The 15326-nt window shown below is 59.9% G+C and overlaps 5 protein-coding genes across 5 annotated transcripts; 4 read left to right on the forward strand and 1 right to left on the reverse strand.

Moving 5' to 3' along the window:
- Window positions 1-293: 293 nt before the first annotated feature.
- MYCTH_2303804 (uncharacterized protein) lies at window positions 294-2748 on the forward strand. Its single transcript, XM_003662737.1, has 4 exons — window positions 294-1574; window positions 1690-2092; window positions 2156-2279; window positions 2386-2748. Exons 1-4 carry the CDS (start codon window positions 459-461, stop codon window positions 2510-2512), a joined length of 1770 nt encoding a protein of 589 aa, XP_003662785.1. The 5' UTR covers window positions 294-458; the 3' UTR covers window positions 2513-2748.
- A 2691-nt stretch (window positions 2749-5439) lies between these two features.
- Window positions 5440-8292, forward strand: MYCTH_2303808 (uncharacterized protein). Its single transcript, XM_003662738.1, has one exon. The coding sequence runs from the start codon at window positions 5703-5705 to the stop codon at window positions 8145-8147; it is 2445 nt and encodes an 814-aa protein (XP_003662786.1). The 5' UTR covers window positions 5440-5702; the 3' UTR covers window positions 8148-8292.
- An 884-nt stretch (window positions 8293-9176) lies between these two features.
- On the forward strand, window positions 9177-10827 carry MYCTH_2303810 (uncharacterized protein). The gene is made up of 2 exons (XM_003662739.1): window positions 9177-9280; window positions 9429-10827. The coding sequence occupies exons 1-2, from the start codon at window positions 9224-9226 to the stop codon at window positions 10686-10688; spliced, it is 1317 nt and encodes a 438-aa protein (XP_003662787.1). The 5' UTR covers window positions 9177-9223; the 3' UTR covers window positions 10689-10827.
- Window positions 10826-13732, reverse strand: MYCTH_2303811 (uncharacterized protein). Its single transcript, XM_003662740.1, has 2 exons — window positions 11494-13732; window positions 10826-11430 (listed from the first exon to the last, which is right to left on the reverse strand). Exons 1-2 carry the CDS (start codon window positions 13475-13477, stop codon window positions 10964-10966), a joined length of 2451 nt encoding a protein of 816 aa, XP_003662788.1. The 5' UTR covers window positions 13478-13732; the 3' UTR covers window positions 10826-10963.
- Window positions 13733-13920: 188 nt separating this feature from the next.
- On the forward strand, window positions 13921-15326 carry MYCTH_2303813 (uncharacterized protein). The gene is made up of 2 exons (XM_003662741.1): window positions 13921-14182; window positions 14298-15326. Exons 1-2 carry the CDS (start codon window positions 14041-14043, stop codon window positions 15293-15295), a joined length of 1140 nt encoding a protein of 379 aa, XP_003662789.1. The 5' UTR covers window positions 13921-14040; the 3' UTR covers window positions 15296-15326.

Raw genomic sequence — 15326 nt, forward strand, 5'->3', positions numbered from 1 at the left:
GGAGATAGTCAAACGCCAGATCCTCGACGTTCCGCAGCGAGGAATACGGGACGAAGAGCATACATGTATGTATGTACATACATAGTACGAAATACACACTTATCTTTCAGCTGTTCGACCGTCGCAGGTTTGTTCCAGATACCCGGTCCAGGCGTTAAAGCGGGATGGCAGAGCCGCGATTCCCTGGCCGGGATTGCAAACCCCTTTGCTATCTTTTATCTCAAACAGCCTCGAGGGTTGAAAGTGAGTCATTGCGGGTTTGGTGTTTCGGGCGCTCCACTAAAAAAAAAAACCGCCAGAGCGCTGGTTCCAAATACCCCGCCAACTTTTCCCTCCCCAGACCCTTAACCCCACCATCCGTCCCTCCCGCTCCTTGTCACGCTGTTCGCACGAGGGCCCCCCCTCCTTCCACGCACGAAAAGCAGCGATTGACGGGCGCACCAGTGACGAGAGACAAAATGGCCGCGCCGCAAGACCTCGCCGACCGCACCAAGGATGCCTCCGACCTGAAATGCTACATTGACCCGACGTCGGGCAAGGACGACGCTTCTGCAGATGGCTCCGAGGCCAAGCCGTATCAGTCGCTCTACTATGCATTGTTGCAACACCTCGACAAGCCGGCGCCGGTTTATCTCACCCGGTCGGCCGCGCCCAAAGAGGGGAGTGACGGCGGCGCCGCCGCCGCCCCTGCGTGGGAGGAGCCCGCCAAGAGCGCCATGAAGAAGGCCCTGGGCCGCGTCGACGCCTACAAGAAGAAGCTGGCCAAGGAGCAGGCCTCGGCCAGGCAGGAGGAGGAGGAGCGCAAGCAGCGGCTCAAGAACCTCGAGGAGGCCAAGAAGATCGTTCTCAAGGAGGACCCGTCCCTCCCCCCGGCCGTGCGCATCAAGATCAACAACAAGTCGGTCGAGCTGGGCGACGGCAAGACCAAGAAGGGCACCCGCGTCAAGGTGTACGGGCGCATCCACGAGCTGCGGGTGCAGAAGACGACCACCTTCATCACGCTCAAGGACGGCTACGGCTACCTGTCGTGCATCCTCCCGGCCGGCGACCTGACCAAGAACTACGACGCCCTCATGTTCGCGCTCGAGACGGCGCTGGTGGTATACGGCGAGATGCGCGCCGTGCCCGAGGGCGTCAAGGCGCCCGACAACCGCGAGCTCCACGTCGACTACTACAAGGTGCTGGGCGCGGCCCCGAGCGACCTGGACGCCATCACCAACAAGGTGTCCAAGGAGCAGGACCCGTGGGACGCGCAGATGCTCGACAACCGCCACCTGGTGCTGCGCGGCGAGAACGCGTCGTCGGTGCTCAAGCTGCGCGAGTTCGTCGAGCTCGCCTTCATCGACACCTACCGCGAGATGGAGTTCCGCAAGGTGTCCCCCCCGGCCATGGTGCAGACCCAGGTCGAGGGCGGCGCGACCCTGTTCAAGTACGACTATTACGGCGAGGAGGCGTACCTGACCCAGTCGAGCCAGCTGTATCTGGAGACGGTCATGCAGTCGCTGGGCAATGTCTACTGCATCGAGAAGTCCTTCCGTGCCGAGAAGAGTCTGACGAGGCGCCATCTGTCCGAGGTACGATTTGTGTGATCTGTTGGGTCAGAAGAGGGGCACACAAGAAACAGGACGCGGGGTGAAGAGGGGCTGAGAGTGTGTGGGACAAGGTGCTGACGTTCTCCTTCTTCTCTAGTATACCCACGTGGAAGCCGAGCTCGACTTCATCGAGTTCAATGACCTGCTCGACCACCTCGAGGAGATCATCTCGCGCGTCGTCGACAAGGTGCTGGCGGAGGAGACGATGCGCGGGTACATGAAGTCGCTCAACCCCAACTTCCAGAAGCCGTCGCGGCCCTTCCTGCGCATGAAGTACGAGGAGGCCATCGAGTGGCTCAACAAGCAGGACCCGCCCATCCTCAACGAGGAGGGCAAGCCGCACGTGTTCGGCGACGACATTGCCGAGGCGGCCGAGCGCCGCATGACGGACATCATCAACCGGCCCATCCTGCTCACGCACTTCCCCGTCGAGATCAAGGCGTTCTACATGAAGAAGGACCCGCAGGACCCGAGGGTGACCGAATCGGTGGACGTGCTGAGTAAGGCCATACGACCTTCAAAGACACTGAGGAATTAAATCGTGATGCTGACTCACTGGGTAGTGCCCGGCGTCGGCGAGATCGTCGGCGGCTCCATGAGGATGGACAACTACGACGAGCTGATCGAGGCGTACAAGAAGAACGGCATCTCCCACGAACCCTACTACTGGTACACCGACCAGAGGAAGTGAGTTTCCCCTCTACCGTTGTTTGGTTTCATCCGTCCGGGACGGACTGAGCGAGCCACGTGTCTGTCTGCCGTGCCGCATCCGTTGACTAACGTGTCTCCTCAGGTATGGCTCGTCGCCACACGGTGGATATGGCCTCGGCCTGGAGCGCTTCCTGGCTTGGATGGCCAACCAGCACACTGTCCGGACATGCAGCTTGTATCCGCGCTTCATGGGGCGGTGCAAGCCTTGAGACGTTGCAGTTGGGGGGTTTAGCGGGCTTTGGTGGATTGCAGGGGTTCCTCCTGGGTCTGGACCTAGGTAGGGTTCAACTTCGGAAATTGATAGATAGACCGGAACGCATTCATCATACACTACACATGGACACGATGGCGTGTGCGAAATAACTTCACCATTCGGCTCACCCCCTGGACTGCTTTCGGATGCTCTGCGTGAATGCGTGCCTATCCGCTCGTTTCTGCGGTCTTGACATGGACGTTTCAGCCGATCGATGTTAGAGGATCGTTTTAAATGCCGCGGCTTAATGCCTTTGGAACCCGCCTGCGCTGCGGCGCTTGCGGCGGCGGGGGACTGGGGGGTTGGGCTGCTTGTTCGGCAACCTGTCGAGTGGCCGAGCCGATCTCTCGGGTCATTTTTGCTGCACTGGAACAAGGACCCGGGCGTTGGTTTGTGAATTCGTGTTCAGTGAATCCTGTGAGGGCCCGCATGCAGGTGCTGTGCGTGCTCCTGGTAACTGTTGGGGTGAAACATATTTTTTTTCCGTCACCCAGAATAGATGAAACTCACGGAAAGGATAGCGACAAAACCGGTAGGTAAATCAAGACTGCCTGCAACTTAACTATGCATTAGTTTCCTAGGGTAGGTGCTCCGTAAGCCCGGAACCTAGGGCGCTGATGAACAGGCCATCAACAATCCACCAGAACATCACTCCGTTCCTTCCCACTTACCTCTGGCCTTCCCCCGGCACCTACCTCCGTCAAGTCGGTTCGCTTGGATGGCCGGCCGAGACAAGCGATTTCTCGCCTCCTCCTTAGCGCTGTTTCTCCCCCCTGTTCTAGACCTGCACTGCCTTCCTAGGCGGTTAGGTCCCCTCTGTCGACGGCCTGCCGTTAAACGAAGAACAATGAAGAGGAACAAAGAGCGGGATTCGGTTGGCATGCACACTGTGCCCGCTGCCAACGACGATCGATGAGCGTGGAATGGAGGGCACTTCGAGTTTACTATGTAAGCCAAGGAAGGCAGGAATGCGTTTGTGGAGGGATGACAAGGTACTTACTGTACAGAGTACGGACGTACTGTATATAACAAGATTCTCTATACCCTACACTATAAACCGCAAATATCAGGTTGAACCGTAGGTCGTGCCCCGTACTCCGTACTGCGTACGTCAACTAGCCTTCTAGTTTCAAGTGGATGGAAACCGTGGTCCTACTTTTATTCCAGGGTCCTCTTCTGTGTTGGGCCTCCAAGTATTCGGTACATTAGGTGCGATGTTGTATACCGGGAACCGAGAACAACCTTTAGGTGCTTAGGATGTACGTTAGGTATAGAGGAGATGGGTGCTCAAACAGGCAAAGGACCAAGTCCATATGCTATGTGTCAATGGCTTGGAGGGGTTTGTATAATTTGATGTCGTGTACGGAATACAGTATCACATTGAGAACTCGTCCTCGATGTGTAACATTGGTGGTAGAAACGCGCGGCAACTGGGCGTCTCCTTCCAAAGTTGGTATTCTCCCAGCGCGAGACCAACACCGAGCATGCCTAAGGTACGGAGTAGTCGTTCTTCCCTCGCAGCCCGTCGCACACACAACATGAAAGTCTGAGGTGCAGTGCCAGCCACCCAGTCGGAAATTGGCACGGTTAAACAAAACAGTATTCCGCGGGAATGGCCCGTGGGCGCGGCAGTGCGGTGGGTGAACAAACGTGACGGCAATCGCAGACACGGCTCTCGACTCAATCAATGTGTTTCCTGGGCGGGCCGCTGACCAGGTCTTTCACCGAGGCGCGCCTGTTTTATACGGAAACTAAGGTAGTGTATCCCGTAGTCACCAGCCCTTACCGTTGAAGGATGCAGTGAGTTGAAATAGGTACCGGGTACCTGAGGAATGGCCCTGCCAAGCGTTTAGTGGGCTGGGCTGTCCTTGCGTCGAGTCAAACAAGGTAGTGGATGGCAAGCAGAAGAAAGGGGTCTCCAATCGCGCATCTCGCAGCCCGCATGGGTTCGGGGACTATGTATTCAGGGAATTCAGGAACACGCTCAACAAACCAGAGAATTCACGGAGAGGGTTGCACAAAACTGGGCCACCTAACAGCGGAATTCAACGATTTTAAACCCCTACTCGATGAGAATCGACGGTGGCTGCTGATTGGCAGGGCATCTCGCGTTGTGGTACCCGCTCACAGGTGTTCGGAAATCGCGTGGCCAGCCTTTCTGGGCGCGGACCAGCCGCAAGGAGCAAAAAAGGGACCTGCTGTCAGGTACCGTGCGAGAACAGCCACGGTTCCCTGCCCCGTTGCAATTAAAACCACTTTTAGCTCCATCCATCCCCAATTCGGCTGGCTGCCGGGCCCCGGTCTTGCACACCTCCTTTTTTCCCTCTCGCTCTCTTCTCCTCTTGCTTTCCCGCATCCTCACTCGTTGGACGCGCTGCCTTGTCTCCTTGTCCCTTCACCTTCAACTTGCCCAACTTGCCTTTTTCTTTCCTATCATTCTTTAATAGGTATTAATCATTCGGCGCAAAGATTGGGGACAACGTCCGCCCACCCGTCCGTTCTGACGCGATTCGCCCGGTTTTCCAAGGCCCATTCGCTCGGACGAGGGCTCTCGTGCCCACCGCCGATATTGCATCTTCTCGACACTCGCTTGAGAATTGCCCACTCGACTTACCGATAGCATTTTAATACTACTCAACATCCTTCCTTGTGCGGTTTGCTAGGAGGGTTTGCCCGCGGACCAACTGCAACTTTCGCCGCTCCCGTCGACCGCCTCTGCTCGAAGACGGGACCTGGTTCCAAACGAAAGCATTGCCTGTCAAGCGTTCTTTCTTTGGACACAAGCAGCCACTCCCCGCATCCCTCGAGTCGCCCTCGACTTTCCGACCCTTGCCAGTTGGCCGTCAAAACCTTCAATTGTTGGTTGCCTTCCGGTTCCAGTTACACTACTTCGCCAAGGAACCCATACCATATCGGCAGCATTCGGAGGGGAAGAGCCTAGAGGTTGAACACCAAAAAAGAGGCCCGCTCAGATTTGCTCTCGGGGATTCTTGAGAGCCACCGGTACTTGTGTTGCCTACCGTTCGGTGCATTTCGGCCCGTAGTATCCTTCTCGTGCCCTCCGACGGGGCACGTTCGATTCGTTCAAGACGGCGGTCCTTTCCCCCCCAGCCAGGGACAGCCTTGTCCCTCCGCATCTTCTCGGGATGCAGGATATGCCGGGTCACCAGGCCGGGCCGAGCGCCCCTGGCCGCTTCGGCCACCAGTCGAAGCCTTCGAATAGCGACACCGGCTTCTCCCACAGCGCCTTCACCTCGAACATCAGTGGTTTTGCCGACAGGCATCCGCGTCGCGGGAACATCCCGACCATCAACACCCAGCCGATCCAGCAGCACCATCATCAGGGGGGGCCTGCCAATGGTGCCGATCTGACCACTCCCGGCACCGCGTTTGACATGCAGTTCACCCCCCTTCTGCCGTCCCAGCTGCTCCTTGGCAGCCCGTTCCAGCCTGGGACTCCTGCCGCCTTCGCGACCCCCCACTTCCAGAACGTGAACAACTTCCAGCAGGCCCAGCAGCAGGGCCTCCAGCAGCAAGCGAACGGCCCGTCCAGCCCGGTCCAGCAGAATATCTCGCCCCAGGTGTATCAGTCGATCGTGTCCCCTTCGGCCTACGGCGCCCCCCAGTTCTACACGCCGCAGTCCCCGACCGGGTCGTTCAACAACGTCGGAGGCCAGCTCCCGGTGTCCTTGCAGCCTACCTCGCCCGTCTCGATGGGTGCCGGCATGGTTACCGGCACCAGCCGGACCGTCTACCTCGGCAACATCCCTCCCGACACCTCCGCGGAGGAGATTCTGGGACATGTGCGCAGCGGCCAGATCGAGTCGGTTCGCCTCCTCCCAGACAAGAACTGCGCCTTCATCTCGTTCCTTGACGCGAGCTCGGCCACCCACTTTCACTCCGATGCCATCTTGAAAAAGCTCTGCATCAAGGGGCAGGATATCAAGATTGGCTGGGGCAAGCCGTCGCAGGTCCCGACCTCGGTCGCCCTCGCCGTCCAGCAGTCCGGTGCGTCTCGCAACGTCTACCTCGGCAACCTGCCCGAGGACATCACGGAGGAGGAGTTGCGGGAGGACCTGGGCAAGTTTGGTCCCATCGACACGGTGAAGATTGTGCGCGAGAAGAACATTGCCTTTGTGCACTTCCTCTCCATTGCCAATGCCATCAAGGCCGTCACCCAGCTTCCCCAGGAGCCCAAGTGGCAGGCGCCCCGCCGGGTCTACTACGGCAAGGACCGTTGCGCATACGTCTCCAAGACGCAGCAACAGAATGCCGCCCAGTATCTCGGCATCGCCCCTGGCTACGCGCACATGCTGACCGGCGCGGACCGCGACCTCATCTCGAGCGCGCTGGCCCAGCAGTCAGTCGCCGCCGCCGCCGTGGCCACCACGGCCGGTGGCATTGGCAACCTCGGCAACCGCACAATCTACCTGGGCAACATCCACCCGGAGACCACGATCGAGGAGATCTGCAACGTTGTCCGCGGCGGCCTCCTGCACCACATCCGCTACATCCCGGACAAGCACATCTGCTTCGTGACCTTCATCGATCCCACGGCGGCGGCGTCATTCTACGCGCTCAGCAACCTGCAGGGTCTGATGATCCACAATCGTCGGCTGAAGATCGGCTGGGGCAAGCACTCGGGCGCTCTTCCGCCTGCCATCGCTCTCGCCGTCAGCGGCGGTGCCTCGCGAAATGTGTACATCGGCAACCTCGACGAGACCTGGACCGAGGAACGGCTGAGGCAGGACTTTTCCGAGTATGGCGAGATTGAGCTCGTCAACACCCTGCGGGAGAAGAGCTGCGCTTTTGTCAACTTCACCAACATTGCGAATGCCATCAAGGCCATCGAGGCGGTCCGTTCAAAGGAGGAGTACAAGAAGTTCAAGGTCAACTTTGGCAAGGATCGTTGCGGCAACCCGCCCAGGCAGCTGCAGCAGCAGTCGCCTCGCGGCGACTCGCCGGCCGCGAACGGCACCACCCCGAACGGTAACTCGCCCACCGGCGGTTCTGCTGCCACTGCTGCTGCCGCCGCGCTCTTCAACACGACCACCAACCCCCTTACCATGTATCTCCAGCACGTGTCACAGCAGGCTCAGCAACAGGCGCAACAGCAGGCTCAGCAGCAGCAGCAGCAGCAACAGCAACAACAACAGCAGCAGCAGCAGCAAAACCACGTGCTGGCCGCTCAGCAGGCCGCGCTGTTTGGCACCGCCGCATCGTCGCCTAACGAGCCCGGCTTGACTTTGGAGGTCCCGCAGGGCCCGGTCTCGGGCCACCAGCAATCGGCCAGCATCTCCAACGGCTACGTCTCCAACCCGTCCACGTCGGGTGCGACAACCATTGGCGGCCTGCTTGCCCCTGGCAACCCTCGTGCCTCGCACAATCGTGCCGTCAGCCTGCCCGTGTTTGCGCCCTTCGAGAACGGCGGCGCGAGCCCCAACAGCCTGCACGGCAGCGTCGGAGGCGAGCCGGGTGAGCCGCGCCGCGGACACCAGTATCAGGCGAGCTTTGGCGGCATGGGCGCCGGGTTCGGACTCGCGATCCAGGGGAACCTGAATGGGTGGGTTGAGGAGGAGGTTGCTAACTAAACCTCGAATTGAGCTCCAGCCCACCCCCCCCCCCTTCGATTTGTCAGTGCAGCAGCGGAGATACGGTAGAGCGCAAATTTGGGAACAAATTGAGTATTTGATTGTAATCTGGACCAGTTTTCTTTTGCATTTTTTCCGGCTTTTGGCGCTTCTTTGTTTTGCTATTTTTTCTTGTTCACTTGCCGCTTATTCTCGAACACACTTCGCTCCTTGTAATAGCACATCTTCTACTTGTATCATGTTTTGAATCTTGTTCATCTTGCTGAGCTCTGCTTCGATTGCCGCGAGGACTATGACCGTCGGCTCCTGTGAGTGGGGTAGTTGGGGGGGGGGGGGTCCGCAGTTGGATAATGAGGTGACTGTTGAAGGAGACAAGGGCCGAACGGAAGGGAGAAGGAAGGTGAAAGGGTGGCTGTCAGGAAGATCTGGGAGAGCCCCGTCGAAGCGCAAAGGTAGAAGGGGTCGGTGATCTGACAACGCAGAGAGGAGATGACAAGAATTGGGAGCATGGGAAAGAAGCATCATAGTTCAAGGGCTGAATGGAGAACAGGCATGGGTTGGCGCTCCCGCAGGTAGTGGTTAGGTAGATATGGAAAGGCGTCTCACATTTTTGGTGTTGCTGCAGAACACATTCTTCTACCTTGGGAACCAATAACTACTAGTGTACTACTGATGAACGGACGAGGATTTGATATCTCATAACCCTGTCAGTCCTTTCCCCACAAGTGCGTGTGCTGTTCTAGATTTAAATGTGTTGAATGTTGAACCCGAGAGCTCTTGAGAGGAACTGTAGACCACAATGTATCCTAGCAGATCCCCATATAAAGAAGAAGAGAGGAGATTTATTACGGTTTTTGTCACTACCCTAGGTCGTACTTCGTACTTCCTCGACGACTACTACTAGTACATATGGTTTGGGTGGCCCGAAGGCGAAGCCAACCCTAACCCTTCCCTGTTCGCGTTGTTCCCTAGAACGCGTTTTCAATTGACATCCCACTCGGTCGCGTCGCTGTGACGTGCGACTTGTAACTTGCAGCATCCAAGACAGCAACGCCGGCCAAACCCAAAACCAAACTATGGCCTCAAGATCCGACACAGAGCTCCTGACGGAGCATTTTGGCTATCCCCCGGTCGTACGTCCAACCACTTTCCTTTCCATCGATTGACGTTGCTTATTTCATTCTCAACCTGCTCCGAATCCCTCTCCCTCTTCCCGGCCTTCTCAGCCCTCGGATTGAACTAACATAAACATCCTCTTACTTCTTTTTTCTCGTGCGCCAGAGCCTCCTCGACGAGATCATCAACTCGGTCAACTTCCTCGCCGAGCGCGCCCTCAACTCGATCGAGCAGGGCCTGCTCAACGCCCCGCCCGCCTCGCTGGGTTTCCGCCCTTCCCGACAGAGGAGACCACCGCGGGGTCCCCGGTCGGCCGCCGACGACAACAAAAACAATGACGACGACGACGACGACGACGAAGAGGCGCTGGCGCGGCAGCGGCACCGCGACGAGGTGGAGTCGGGCACGCACCAGCTCGAGACCCTGCTGTGGGCCAGCATCGACAAGAACTTTGACCGCTTCGAGATCTACGTCATGCGCAACATCCTCTGCCTGAAGCAGACCGAGATGGACTGGCTGCGCCTCGCCCACTACGACGGCCTGGTCTTCCCTCCCCCCGGGGAGGAGGAGAACGGGGGAGGGGGAGAGGGAGAGGGAGAGGGGGCGGGGAGGGAGGGCGGCGGCGAAAACAACAATGACGACGACGACGACGAGAAATTGAGCGTGGAGAGCATCAACCGGCTAAGGAGGCGGCTGCAGGCCAGCCAGCGGCTAAACTGCATGCTGGTCGCGGAGCGGGCGAGGAACGCGGCGCTGCTGGGCGAGATGCGCCGGCTCGTCGGCGTCCTGCCAGGTCAGGGGGTCAAGGTGGAGTCTGGGCAATCGTCGGCCGGCGGCGGCGGCGGAGGAGGAGGAGGAGGAGGAGGAGGATCTGGAGGCGGGGACCAGCAGCAGCAGCAGCAGCAGCAGCAGCAGCAGCAGCAGAAGCCGCCGTTCGGGTTCGTGCACGAAAAGGGGGATCTCACCATCGGCGACGCCGAGACCCCGCTCTCGACGACGACGGCCTTCTTGCTGTCGCAGCTGCAGTCGCTCAGGGAGCTCTCGATGGCACTGAGGGGCGTCATGGCGCGCCTGGCCGCGGGCGACGGCGCTGTGCAGGAGGAGGAGGAAGAGGAGGAGGAAGAGGAGGATGATCGGGAGGGGGGCGACGGGAAGGGGCAGAAGAAGAAGAAGAAGAAGAGCTGGCGGAGGGAGAGGCTGGAGTACGTCGAGACGGCGACCAAGAGGCATCTGGAGAACGTGCGCGGGCTGGAGCTCGGCAAGAACGGGGAAGTCAGGGACGGCGAATGGGACGGCGGTGGAAGGAGCTTGGCGAGGGGGGAGGTGGAGAGTTTGGAGAGGGTGGCCGACATGCTGGGAGGAGGGAGGAGGGAGGACGAGGACCAGGACCAGGACCAGGACCAGGACAGGATGGACGAGTCATGAATCTTCTGTCTGGCATGCTCTCTGAAAAAGCAAAAACGCGCGGGGCGGCGTTCTCTACGGGGCTTAGCATTCTGGGTAACGGAGGGGATTGCAACGGCGTTGGTTGGGAGAAATTTTTGATGCTCTCTCTCTTGTCATCATGATACCACCAGGGGAATGGTTGTATTAAACAGGTACAATCAATCGAGTACAACATCAAGGACCCAGTTGAGATCTAGGTTGTTCTTGGAGGTTCATTAGCTTCATTCACGCCCCAGGCGTGCAGAGAGAGGCAGTTATGCGCCGGCAGGCTGAGGGACAGACGGCGCAGCCGTTTCCGTCCCTTTCGCTCCATCGCCCGGTTCCTTTACTCCGTCAACCGGCTCTAGCCGGGCTTCATTCTGAGGGTTATCTTGAGGTCTGCCCTCCTTTTCCTCCGTCTTTAACTCGACCGCCCCGTCTACCGGGGCCAAGACAGGCTCCGCAGTTGGCCCGGCGGCTGGCTTAGTAGCCTGCTCAGACGGCTCGGTGGGCTCCGCCGGCTTCGCCTTGGACGGATCCAGAAACCACTCGGGTACCCCGCGGGCGGCATAGTCGCCTCTGCCGACCCAGGCGCCAAGGAGACGACTCCACTTATAGTCGCCGCGGTACACACGCTGGATCTCGCGGTAGGCGTAGCTATTGTAGTACGGCAGGCCCGTCTTCGGGTCCCTGTACTTGGCCGGTTGGTTGGTGATGACGCAAAGGGGAGGATGGGCGGGCTCTAATCACCAGGAGTCAGTATGAAAACTCGGTCAAAACCCTGGATGGCGGAGAAGACACTCACTGGCCAGCTTATTCATCTTCCTCCCAAACAGGATCTGCGTCTGGACCTGCTTATCTTTGATGGCCTGCTCGTCGAAATTTTGCAGGATGATGCAGCTGCGCGTCACCTTGCCTTCGCGGGGCGGGTCCGAGGCAGCAGCAGGGGGTTCCTGCGGCGTGTCTGGGGGTTTTGTGGATGGTGACTTCAGCTGCGTCTGCGGAGTCTGTGATGGAGTGGTAGGTGCAGGAGTCGGAGGCACCGGAGGAGGTGGGACAGAGACCTTTGGCTTCGGTGTAGATGCCGCCGGCGGGTCGGTAGGCTGGGGGCCAGGGGCGGCAGCTGGTGCCGGTGGCGGCATTGAGAGGGGTGAAGGAGAGGGCGTTGTATTGGGAGCAGCGAGAAAGGGTTTAACTCCAGGAGGGAGACCCAACATAGGCATCTGCCCGCCCATAGAGGGCGAAATGCCTGGGGGTGGGGCGAGGACGGGTGCGACGAGGACGCCTGAGTTGCCAGTTCTCGTGTCTGGTGGAGGTGGTGGGATGGGAGGAGGCGCCATTGGTGTTGAGACTGGAGCGGGAGCCGGAGGCTGGACTGGACCCGTAGTAGGAGCTGAAACCGGGGGCGGAGCTGGAACCGGGGCCGGAGCTGGAGCGGGAGTCTGGGCTATAGTAGGAGCTCGGACTGGACCCGTTGCAGGGGCGTGGACCGGAGCGGGAGTCTGGACTGGAGCGGAAGCCGGTGTCGTAGCAGGCACCTGAGGAGGAACTAAAGCTGACGCTGGAGGCGATACCGCCGGTGGCGGAGCTGGTGCTGGTTGTGGCGGAGTTGGCGCTGGTTTCGATATTGGAGTCGATGTTGGGGCCGATATTGGCGCCAGCGCCGCTATTGCCGGAGCTTCTTGAGCCGAGGCAGCAGGAGATGCCACTGGAGGCGCGGGCTGCGCGACTGCTGGAGCTGGACTATCTGTTTGTTCTGTCTTGAGGTTCGGTGTTTCGAGCGTCTTTTCGCCTGGTTTCTCGGTTGGCGTGGCAGGCGTCGACGCCTCGGCCTCCTTCGCCGCCAGTGCCACCGCCGCTGCCGACTGCCTCTTCTTGCGCGGCGCCTTCTCCTCCATCGAGACCAGGTTTCCGACATGCTTGTCCTGCCCCTCTTGCAGCTCCTGGATGCCGCTCCAGAAGGTAATTACGGGCCCGTCAAGCTTGCGGCTGTGCAAGGCTGCAATCTTCCTTAGGCGCTCCTCTTCCCTCTGCTTCTCGGCTTCCTCCCATCGGTTCAGGCTCTTGGAGTTGCGCTTCTCGACGATGGCGGCTTCGGCAAGGCGCTCCGCCTGGGTCATCGGGGGCTTCTTCATCGCTTCCAGCTGCTTGGCCTTCCTCTCCATCCGCTCCAGCTGCTTCTTCCTCCTGAGCTCATCGGAAATCATCTTTTCGTGCAGCTGCTGCTTGCTCATCTTGGTCGTCCGGCGCTCTGATGCACGCGTTGGCATGTCCGCCGGCGACGGAAGCCAGCTCAACCTCTCGGATTTCTTCTTTGGCCGGGGCGGGCGGGGGGCGGGCTGTTCGATGCGGACCTTCTTCCTGAACCTGGCGGGTATGGCGTCCTGGGCTTTCCGCTTGCGCTCGGCCGCGCGCTTCGCCCGCGCCTGGCGCTCCAGCTCTTTCTCGCCTTCCAGCTCATCGCCATTGTCCTCCTTGTCCTCATCGTCCGAAGACGAATCCATCAGCACATCGGACGCGTCCTCCGGCGCATCGTCGGTGAACCCGGCATCGTCTTCATCCTCGGCAAAGAGCAGTTCGAGGTCCGAGTCTTCGGCGGCAGGCTCCTCGTTCGCAAGCATCGCCTTCAACCGATTCCCGGCCGTCGACCGCTTCGCTCGCGACGTGACGAGCCATTCCACCTGTTGCGGCTCCCCAGCGTCGCTGTCGCCATCGCTACTAATGTTCGTGCTCTCGATGTCGGATAGCTCTGAGGAGGAAGATTTTCTCTCGTCTTCGTCGGCAGCCATGGCTGCTACGCTTGGAACTTTGAATTAATTTAGAAACTACAGATCATACTGCGGAAGGTAACATTTGTCCACTGGTGATAGCATTCGATTCGTCAAGAGTGGAACGCGCTCCGGGAACTTAAAAAAAATGTGTGTATGTGGAACGGTCGCGTCGAAGGCCCGCAGTAATGAATGATGTCTTCGTTGTTGAGAGAGGATCAAAAAGTAGCCTAACGGCAATGCAATGTCCAATGTTGAAGCCTGTGTGGGTCGCCTGGGCCAAGAAAGAAAAGAACGAACAGTGAGAAACGACCCGTGCATCGGCAGTACCCTTTTAGGCGGATCAGCGGGCCCAATTGCGCCATCTCGAAACCCCACTTGGGGCCGGCTTCCCGGGTGCGTTGTGTAAGTTCTTATGTGCGGTACCGGCCGCTCCGTACTGCTGCAACCTTTCTTCCACCGGAGCGGCTCCCCCGACTGCGAATGCTGCGCTTGGCGACCCGTTTGATCTCTAACACATAAAAATCTTCGACGGCAGCTCTACACGCCTTCCCAAGACCGCGCGCACCCGTTCACGCAACACCATGTTCCGCCACGGCGCTCGCAACTTCGCGACAAGCGCACGGCGCCTGGCTGTTGCCGCCGCCGCCGCCGCCGCCGCCGAGCCGACGCAGCACCTGATCGCCGTGTCCAAGGCCCAGGGGATTGCGAAGGGGTTGACGGGAGGTACGTTCGAACACATACGCCATGAGTGCGCCCCTTTGAGAGTCTTTTCATACATATATTTCTTCTATTTTTTTTTTTTCCCTTGGGCCGAGCTAATGAGCATCCGCGCCGCCAGCCATCGGCAACACCCCGCTCATCCGACTCAACCGCCTCTCCGAGCAGACCGGGTGCGAAATCCTCGGCAAGGCCGAGTTCATGAACCCGGGCGGCTCCGTCAAGGACCGTGCGGCGCTCTACGTGGTGCGGGACGCCGAGGAGCGCGGGCTGCTCCGGCCCGGCGGCACCGTGGTCGAGGGCACGGCGGGCAACACGGGCATCGGGCTGGCCCACGTCTGCCGCAGCCGGGGCTACAAGCTGGTCATCTACATGCCCGACACGCAGTCGCAGGGCAAGATCGACCTGCTGCGGCTGCTGGGCGCCGAGGTGTACCCGGTCCCGGCGGTGGCGTTCGACAACCCGCAGAACTACAACCACCAGGCCCGCCGGCACGCCGAGCGGCTCGACAACGCCGTCTGGACCAACCAGTTCGACAACACGGCCAACCGGCGCGCCCACATCGAGACCACCGGGCCGGAGATCTGGAACCAGACCGCCGGCAAGGTCGACGCCTTCACCTGCGCCACCGGCACCGCCGGCACCCTCGCCGGCATCACCCGCTACCTCAAGGAGGTCTCGGGCGGGAGGGTCAAGAGCTTCCTGGCCGACCCCCCCGGGAGCGTGCTGCACTCGTACGTCAGCTCCGGCGGCAAGCTGATCGAGCGGACGGGCTCCAGCATCACCGAGGGCATCGGCCAGGGGCGCATCACGGACAACCTGGCGCCCGACGTGGGGCTGCTGGACGGCTCGCTCTTCATCAGCGACGAGAAGAGCATCGAGATGGTCTATCGCTGCCTGGACGAGGAGGGGCTGTACCTGGGCGCCAGCTCGGCGCTCAACGTGGTCGCGGCCAAGGAGGTGGCCGAGAAGCTGGGCAAGGGGCACACGGTCGTGACCATCCTGGCCGACGGCGCGTACCGGTACGCCGACCGGCTGTTCTCGAGGAAGTGGCTCGAGTCCAAGAACCTGCTATCGGCCATCCCGGAGCATCTGCAAAAGTACATTGTCTTGCCGTAGACTAGCCTCCGCGCGCGCCCCCCCCCCCCCC

Source organism: Thermothelomyces thermophilus, chromosome 3 (assembly GCF_000226095.1).
Source record: "Thermothelomyces thermophilus ATCC 42464 chromosome 3, complete sequence".
NCBI classification, from domain to species: Eukaryota; Fungi; Ascomycota; class Sordariomycetes; order Sordariales; family Chaetomiaceae; genus Thermothelomyces; species Thermothelomyces thermophilus.